Below are 9561 nucleotides of genomic sequence, written 5' to 3'. Positions count from 1 at the left end.
AAAGTCAAACAGAGATAAATAGATAACATAATTGCTTACCTTTCTAAATATATAGAAATAAACAATTATGTACAATACAGTACCATAATTTTCCGGTGAATTGTTAAGCCACTGATCATATTCGTAATCAATTCAACATGCGTATGTTGCGTAATAAAATTACTACCACTTCCATTTAAGTTCAGTAATCTGAAAAAAGAAATCATGTGGACCACCCTTTCTTATAACGTCAAAAGATGTTAAGTATAAACAAACAAAACAAAAAATTGAAAAATCGCAAGCTAGATTTGACAATTTACTGCATCTTTTCTTGTTGCGTTGGCGACAAACTTGTGGTGTTTTAGCCACATAAGGTTAGATGTTCCAGAATAGTTGCAAGATAATAGTACTACTAACCTATATACCAAAAGAAAAAAAGTTATCTGAATGGACTTTCAGATTCTGAAATTCTCAACATTTGCTCCTTCAAAAGCTCTGATTTTCAACCCCAGGTTCCAACCGAAAAAAGTAGTCCACATTCATGGCCTGTCCAATACCCAATTCAGAGTTGTAGCAATGGCTGGAGCAGGGTCCGTTCAGAAGTCAGAGGAGGAGTGGCGTGCCATTCTCTCCCCTGAGCAATTCCGGATTCTGAGGCAGAAAGGCACAGAGTATGCTGCTGTATAATCTCCCTTTCTTCTACCTTCTATTGCGTATATTATTTTAATTTATATATGTGATACCAATTAGTTGGGATTAAAACTTAGTTTTTGCTGCAATATTCGGCTCGTTGTTTTGTATAGGAGTCTTTCTTTTCTGGTTAGACATTTGCTTGTCTGTGACATTTAGGGAACTCCAGTTTTGGAGATCTTATAACTTTATTTTAATAGTCAAATTATGTAGTATTGGAGAAATAAGCCTGAATAGAACAAACGATTTCAACTAGTCTGAGATTGAGGCATAGTTGACCGATAATGATTTAAGCTGCTACCTATGCTATCATTGGATTTGTTGTAAACTTTTTTTAGAAAAAAAATTCTGGGTTAGTTTATCTGCTTGGTGGTATTGTTTGTTGACATAATATTGGATTCACTTACTAGGAGAAGTAGTAACTCATGCTTGAAAGAAGAAAAAAGTGGGGAAAGCAAGAACCAATAGAAAAGGAGTAAACTTTTAGACAACAATTAACAAAGCAAGCTAGTTGATGTAGGCACCTACCGTTTAATTAAATGATTGGAATCCCTGATTTTTACTGTAGAATTAATTCACAGGAATCCAGGGACCGGGGAGTATAACAAGTTTTTTGGTGTAGGCACCTACCTGTGTGCTGGTTGTGGAACTCCCCTCTATAGGTCTGCAACAAAATTCAACTCACCCTGTGGCTGGCCTTCTTTTTATGAGGGTCTCCCCGGGGCCATAAATCGCAATGTGAGCTTCTCCTCAATTATATATGCTACTTCCCTATTCTTTTTTTACTTTCTAAATATTTTTAGATCGTTGTACCACAGCTCGTTTTCATTTTGCTCCTTTGATAACTCGAAAGCCTTAACCTCTTTGTTAGAAATGAGTGCTCTATCAACCTCATTTCTAATGCTAGAGTTGCTAAAATTACAAAGCGAAAAGCAAGAGTGCAAGAACTTTTCCTGTTTCCCTCTCCATTGCTTAATATCTCTCTTCATTAATGATTTTATTATCGGGCTCTTAGCATTTTTGAGTTGATTGCATGATTTTCAGCCCGACCCAGATGGGATGAGGATGGAGATAACTTGTGCTGCTTGTGGGGGTCATCTTGGTCATGTTTTTAAAGGTGAAGGGTTTCGTACCCCAACAAATGAGCGCCATTGTGTCAATAGTATATCCCTCAAGTTCAAACCACCAAATTCTTAAATCTTTTCTCTTGCACTTGTCTCGCAAAGATTGATGCTTTATTTTCTGCTAATGACAGTATTATATTTGGATACAAAAAACTCACCACCACTCTTTAATGTAGCGTCAAAGAACAACAATAATTTAGAACTTCTACTAGTTCAAGTAGTACAGTAATTTTCACAGAACTTAGGTGTTTGATTTACTAATATATTTCTTGGCATAAAAAACAACTCGGTATCAAAGTCAAGTACTTTATTTCTCTAACAATTGGCACTGCATTTATAAATCTATCTATATCTATACTATATTAAAAGCACGAAAGCCCTTAGCGAAATGTCGTTTGTCTTTTTTCCCCTTTAAAAATTAGTTTCACATTAGACAAAATAGTCATTTAATTATTTCTCTTATTTTAGAATTTTAGATCAACTAAAATTTCCCCTATTAAATCTTCCCTTATATGATAGATTTTACGAACTATATTAGGAATTTAAAATTAAATAGGATTTTACTTCTATAAATCCTAACAAATTAGTATAAAGAATAGTTGTAAAAGTTTCTCAAAGATCGGAGGCTTAATATGTGTTCTCAAATATTGATGTTGACAATATTGTTTGGTGTTTCTCCCGAAGATGAGATCTAAGAGGAGGATTGGTAGCTATAGTTTGGCAATAAGCACTTTGAATAAATCTTATGATGAATAGAGTACTTAGTAGGGTTTCGCAAAGGGGTTTATGCCGAGTATTCTATCCCAGGGTGTGGTAACTATGATTTTGATGGACATCACTCAAGGATTAGTAAAGAATGTTTGATAATATATAATATGCACATACTACACATCTCAATATAGTTTTATTTTATTTTATTCTTTTTGTATTAGATATTTGTTTATTGTTCACATAGGTTGAGGACATGGTAGCTAAATATATGTGCAATTGATTATCTTCTTATTTTCTCAAAGATTTGGTTGATTTATGCCATAATTTCTCTTGCACCGTCTTGCTGGTTTTTCACTATCTTGCTACATCAAAGCCTTGGCTATTGATATATTACAGAGGTGAAGCCAAAGAAAAGTTAGAGCTTTTCTGGATTTCATAATCTTTATAGATATCTTTCTAAAGTTTGTCACTACTTTTTTTGTTGCAAACGTGTATGTTTTCAAATTAATTTTGTTTGGGTGAGATATTTCGAATTATAAACTAATATTATAATAATTATTTTACAAATTTATCATCCAGAGCATATATTAACCATCATTATACTAATTCACTATGCAACTTGTGCTAAACAGACGATGGATTATACCTAACAATATCTAATACAAATATAAAAAATAGCACCAGGTAAAATAATGAAAGTAAATTAAAGGATATAATTTAAAAGGCATAAATGAGAGAAATTGTAGAAAAGAAAACGAACATAACATAGGAGGAAAAAATAGTTAAAGATTCTTAGATGAAGGGGAATATGTTTAGGGTCAAAATGATGATAACATTACAATTTATAGAATAGCATTGAAAAGTTGTTTGTTTTTGCTCTGGTTCCAAATTAAAAACAAAGATTGGGTTATCTTTGTATTATTACTAAAATACGCTATGCAAGCATCTATTTATCTATACTCTATATATCTATACTATATTAAAAGTATGAAAACCCTTAGTGAAATATCGTTCGTCTTTTTTGCCCTTTAAAAATATGACTTCACACTAGACAATATAGTCATTTACTTATTTTTCTAATTTTTAGGATTTGGTAATCAAATAAAATTTGTCTTATTAAATCATTAATAATTTGATTTTCATTCGTCTACTACTATTGCATGTAGGATATTCAATTTATTATATTCATTATTTTCCTTATCAAATTTTACGTCGTCAAGAATTTCGTCCAACTCATTATCACGTAAACTAGGTTTATGTTGGAACAATTTCTTAAAACCTCTTTGCTTGTAGGATTATGTTAGAAACAGATTCTTAAAACTTCTTTGCCTATCTAAAAAAACATACAATAATTTTGCAACATAAAGATGTTAGTCTTAAGATATAAAGGCTAAATATAGTTAAGATTTGCTATGACTTGATGATCACAAAAAATGGAGTAATAAGAGAAAGAACAAGAGAAAACATGCTAATTAATCTCATGGTTATTAGTTTACCTATTTCACCATTCACGAGCCAATTTTTTTAAACCAACAAGTACATAAAATAATAACATTATATATATTGATCATTTTACTATTTAAAAATAGAATATGGCTGAATAAAATAATAATTACTAAATACTTGAAATTTGGTATGAGCTAGCGTTAACTATTCGAATAAACAAGAAAAAAAAGGTATTTTCTAATGTGAGAATAAATAATTTAAATTTTGAATTAATTAATTAATTAGTAAAATAATATAAGTCAATACTTTTATTAATTCATCATATATATAAAATTATTTTTCAAATTTACATAATAGGCTACATAAATTGTGCCCTTAAAGTGTAATATGAAGAGCTAAATTATTTAAATTGCTATTCATGTCATTTAACTAAATCAATATTCTTCACTTACCTAACACTTTTTTTAAGCTTTCCTTCTTTTTTTTAACTCAAATGTAAATTTTTAAGAAAATATCTATGATTTAAAAAAAGTTTATACTCATTGTTACTAGTACTTATAGATATACTGGAACCCTACATGCATCAAAGAAATTTATAAAGACAGTAAGAGAAGTAAAAATCCTGCACCAGCTAGAAATCACTGGCGCAAGTATATGACTTGCACCCGAAAATGAGGGGGGAAATGCAAAGGTAATGATGGCTTACCCTGATATCCCAATGTGGAGTAAAGAGATGTTTGCTGCTTTCAGCCTTCAGTATGGAGTCAAAAGCCGTTCCTTACCTTTCTTCTTACGTGAACCAACATAGATGTGCGGTGTATGAGCTACTTTTCGCCATTCCTTACCTTTCTTCTTGCAAAGCCGTTCAAGATGAGGGCAGTCTTGAATTGATAAATGCTGAAGAGTATTGAGGTGTTTTAATCCTTCTGGCAACGACATCAAATGTGTGCAATTTGAAATTGCTAAAGATCTAAGAGAAGAAAGTTTAGCAAGCCAGTCAGGAAGATCTGCAAGATCAGGACTGCTATGGATTACCAGACTTTCCAACGTAGTGACATGTTGAAGGCTAAGTGGTAATGGGCGTAATTCAGGGCAGGATATAATATTCAAGCCCCGTAGAAACGAGAGATTCTGGAAACTATCTGTAGATAAAGTTAATAACCGAGGGCAACCATTACGATGAGAGCTGTTCTAAGACTGTTAGATGGAGGAACCCACTTGTTAGAGAAATCAGGTTGCTGCAATTCTCAATGGACAAGCTCTTTAGGGAGTTGAATCCTGCAATTTCTTCTGTCGGCAATGACTAAGCAGTGCACCCGTTGTTATCAAGGTACTCCAAAGCTTTCAGCTTTCGAATTCCAACTGGCAAATGGGTTAGTTTTTCGCAGTAGCTAATGATCAGTGACTTCAGATCCATGAGATGCTCTATTTCTGAAGGAAGAGAAACGAGAGACTTTTGCATGAAAGTATTTCCAGAGTCTCCAGAGGTTTATTATTCTCCAGAAGTTTCACTGGAAGATGCACTAAACCTCGGAGTGCATCAATTACAAGATGGGAGAGTGAAGACATATTATCCAGGCTCCAAGATCTTAGCTAGGGTGGCAATCACGGAGCTCCAGATAAAGAAGAGATTGAAATGTTGGAGCAGTGATGAGGTTAGGACATTTAGCTACAACTAACTTTTGCAGGCGAGGAAATGCTGCTCCATTGTCTGTGCAAGACCATAAAGAAGGGGAGATCCCTGATTGTTAGTTTTTCCAGAGATGGTAATTTCAGGGTTTCAACTCCATAAAACTCTTCGCTGATATGTGTAACTCCATCCATCCCTTGTAGACAAAGTGTTTTGAGAAACGGAAGCTTCCCAAGGGTAGATAAAGTATCACATCCTCTACAATTTATCAAAACAATCAGAACTAGATTAGGGAGGTCCCAATCTGGAAATTTGAATCCAGGATATCCCTTGATATATAGTTTTTTGAGGTTTACATGTGGATGAAGACACTCAAGGATACACTCCACGACAATGTCATTATCACTTTGTAATGATCTTGATGTACCATCAACTTCTCTGCAAACCTCATATGACGTAGATCCTGTTGCCAGCTTCACTATCTTCTCTTCGTTCCCTCTTCCCCATTGGAGACTTAACAACTCAACATATTTCTTCGCTCTTAGATTAGCCAGTGTAGCTTCTTCTTTGTCTCTGATGTTCTCCAGGCACCTTATACTCAATTCACCTCTTAAGTTTAGACAAATGATTTCACTGATGCTTTCTCCAATCTCTTTGCCCACAATGTATAAAGGCAAAGTTTGAAGCTGAAAATTCCCCAGACCAGCAGGGAGGCGAGTCAGACTTTCACATCCCACTATGTTAAGGTGCCTTAAGCCAGTTATATTAGCCAAGCCAAAAGGTAACTCCAGTAGATTACCACAAGATGAAAGGTTCAGGGTTTGCATATTACAAAGGTTGCAGATAGCATGAGGGAGTGATTGAATAGAAGTGTTTGAGAGATCAAGGTATCTCAAACATATCAAATCACTATTCAACTCATGCACCTTTTTCACACATCCACTTAAATCCAGGACTCGCAAGTATTGGAAGTTCAGTGGAAAAGAAGAAGGGACGTCTCGGGTGCAAAACAAGAATAGGAGTGTGCGCAGATCTTTGGCACCATACAATTCCTTTGGAAGTGAAGCAGGATCTGAATGACAAAGGATTGACAGGTGATAAGCCCGTGCCATGCTACCTTGGGCAACGTCATGTCCCAACATCTTGAAGTCTTTACTCCCAATGCTTTGAGCAAGATCACGGATGAGATCGTGCATCTTGTATATTGCTATGTCAATCTCATCAAATTTTTTGACTTTTTGGAAGAATGATAAGCACAACAAGTCATTGAAATACTTATTGCCCTATATCCTCCAACTGTCTGTTTCTCTCATGGCATGTTATCAAGCCTTCAGAAATCCATGTGTGGATTATCTTTTCCTTCTGAATTTCATAATTTTTAGGATACAATGAACAGAATGCAAAACATTGCTTGAGGTATAGTGGAAAATGTAAGTAGCTCAACCTTAGAGCTGGCAGTATGCCATTGTCACATTCCTTAAGACCCCAAAGCTCACTCTCTTGCACAAACAACCAATCGCTTTCTTCTCTTTTGAAGCTCAACAAAGTTCCCAATGTTTTTGCTGCCAAAGGTACACCTCCACATTTCTTGATTATCTGTTTTCCAATCTCCAACAGATTAGGATGCTCAACTCCTTCCTCGCTGAAAGCTCATTGCTTGAACAAAACCGAACAATCATCTTCACTCAAGCATTGGAGACAATAGGGCGAAGTAGTTCCCACTATTGATTTGACGCGACCATTGGTACTCCATGTAGTGACAATGACTCTACTTCCTTCTGCTGCACTTTGCAATAAGTCACTCATCTTATCAGAGGTAGATCTAGGATTTGAACTCAACCTCCAAAATTCTTAACATTGAACCCATTATATTTTAAAAGTTATGGGTTCATACTTCATACCTATTAGTTTTTGTAGTTTTGGTGGATATTTACACATAGATTTATGTTTCGCGTCGAAAGTACTAGGTTCAGTTGAACCCGGCACTCCTACGTTACATCCACCTCTGCAGCTTATCCCACTCTTCTTGGTCTTCATTCCATACATCATCCAAAACAATCAAAAATCTCTTTCCACCCAATGAATCTTGAAATTGAGCTTGAAGTAGATCCATCTCCAAGAATTGGCACTTTCTTTTAGTTGCAGACTGTATGATGCTTGTTATGAGCTTACTTACATCAAAATTGTGAGACACATAAACCCATATTTTTATGTCAAAGAAATGGGTGACCTTTTCATCATTTTAGATTGGTTGAGTTAGAGTAGTTTTGCCAAGCCCTCCACTACCTACAATTGGGATGATAGAAACATCCCCACCAGTTTTGCCATCACATGTGGTCATCATCTAGAAAAGCTCTAGCAGTTGGTAGTGAATTCAGAGATCATAGAACTTCTGCACATATGGGGTGGACTTTTCAAGGATCTCCTTTAAAACAGAAGATAGGACCGAGTCTGCCATATATTGCATTCTCAGGAGGAATTGGAAAGCAGACAAGTAGGTGCGTGATAACGGATATAGAGGGTACTTAGAGAGATTGCTTTGTGACTTAGAAGAGCAAGCAAATTTATAGCAAAACATAAAAGATAGTTTCCTACTAAATTATATCCCTTATTTTCTTGTTACTTAATTACTGGTGATTGATTGCCTACAAAATACAAACTCACAAGATAATTGTGCAAAGACCTCTTCTTTTTTTAAAATTTTTTGTCTAAAATGAATGACCACTATAGTATGTGACAAGTAAATAATCAAGAGACCATCCAAAATAAAAGAAATATTAAAAAAAAAATTGGTAGATTATGCCTAAAGTACATAAGAATAGTGTCGAATGTTCTATCAGGGAGAATAGAGTGATTTAAAATGTTAAATCATGATTCCTTTGAAAAAATTATAGTAAATATTGAAGACCTCTATATAACTTGATTCGTTCATCTCGAATTGCATTCCCCAGATTTATGATACAAGAAACCTAAACTCATTAAAATGTAAAAGAAAGTGAGAAAATAAAAAATAAAAGAGAAAGAAAAGATAATATCATCCGCAGCAACGTTAAAAGAAACATGGAATATCAAGTAAAGCACGGAAAAAAAGTTGTAAGATAAAAACATTCAATATCATGGCACCTAACATAAATTGTAACATCAACGTTGGTTGGCAAAAACGAAAAACTAAAGTAAAAGGAAATGATTGATAATTACCATAATTACATGCATCCCTTTAAACTTCGCACGTTTTGTAAAATAAATATATAAACTTATAGGGTGATCAGATACACTTGAACTCGTCCAAGGTGTAATTTTTAAACACCTCTATATGAAGCAGAGAGGAAGAGGAAAGAAGAGGAGGGGTTGTCTTGGAGAAGTATGATGTTTTAGGGTTTCTTTGACTGAGGGTAATTTTGGTATTATGAAAATTTATAATGGACAAGAAAGTAATTTTATTGGTCAAACTAAAATGGCTTTTAAGCCAAAATCGGAGAAGTTGAGGTCAACCAACTTGTTGCTTTTGGTTTTTTTAAGCAGTTTTATTTTTTTGCCAAACACTCCAGAAAATAAAAAAAGTGCTTAAAAGTTAGTTTAACTAGCTTTTAAGCTCATCCAAACACCCTCTTTGTGCGTGAGGTCCAAACGCCACTTAAATGGCAAATGAACGAATAATATGTTAACACGTGTATTTTCTTTTTCATATAAGCAAATAATAGTCTAAAGCCAAATAATACCTCTCATTTGTTCATCTTCTCTCTCTTCGCTTTCTCAGACCCAACTCCCATCCCATTTCCTATCTAATCTATATCATAGTTCTTTTAATTCTAAAGTTAAATTTCATCCAAACTTCAGCAAAATCAAGAGAAAATCATGTAAAGGTGGAGATTTTATTTTATGATGGGAAATCATCGTCAACTTGTTTGGAGAAGGGAGATAACAAGTTAGAGAGGAAAATATATGGAAGTTTTTATTGTGATTTAAGAGAGATATAGAAGA

General features: G+C 34.3%; 1 protein-coding gene and 1 pseudogene across 1 annotated transcript; one reads left to right on the top strand and one right to left on the bottom strand.

Moving 5' to 3' along the window:
- The first annotated feature begins 292 nt into the window (after positions 1–292).
- LOC107774373 (peptide methionine sulfoxide reductase B5-like) lies at positions 293–6866 on the top strand. The gene is made up of 3 exons (XM_016593872.2): positions 293–650; positions 1251–1407; positions 1714–6866. Exons 1-3 carry the CDS (start codon positions 427–429, stop codon positions 1864–1866), a joined length of 534 nt encoding a protein of 177 aa, XP_016449358.1. The 5' UTR covers positions 293–426; the 3' UTR covers positions 1867–6866.
- On the bottom strand, positions 3615–8231 carry LOC107774377 (putative disease resistance protein RGA3; annotated as a pseudogene).
- Between the last annotated feature and the right edge of the window lie 1330 nt (positions 8232–9561).

The sequence above is a fragment of the Nicotiana tabacum genome, unplaced genomic scaffold, assembly GCF_000715075.1.
Source record: "Nicotiana tabacum cultivar K326 unplaced genomic scaffold, ASM71507v2 Un00001, whole genome shotgun sequence".
In the NCBI taxonomy this organism is placed as follows: domain Eukaryota; kingdom Viridiplantae; phylum Streptophyta; class Magnoliopsida; order Solanales; family Solanaceae; genus Nicotiana; species Nicotiana tabacum.
Note: the sequence above shows the minus strand (reverse complement) of the source record. Positions and strands in the feature narration are given on the sequence as shown.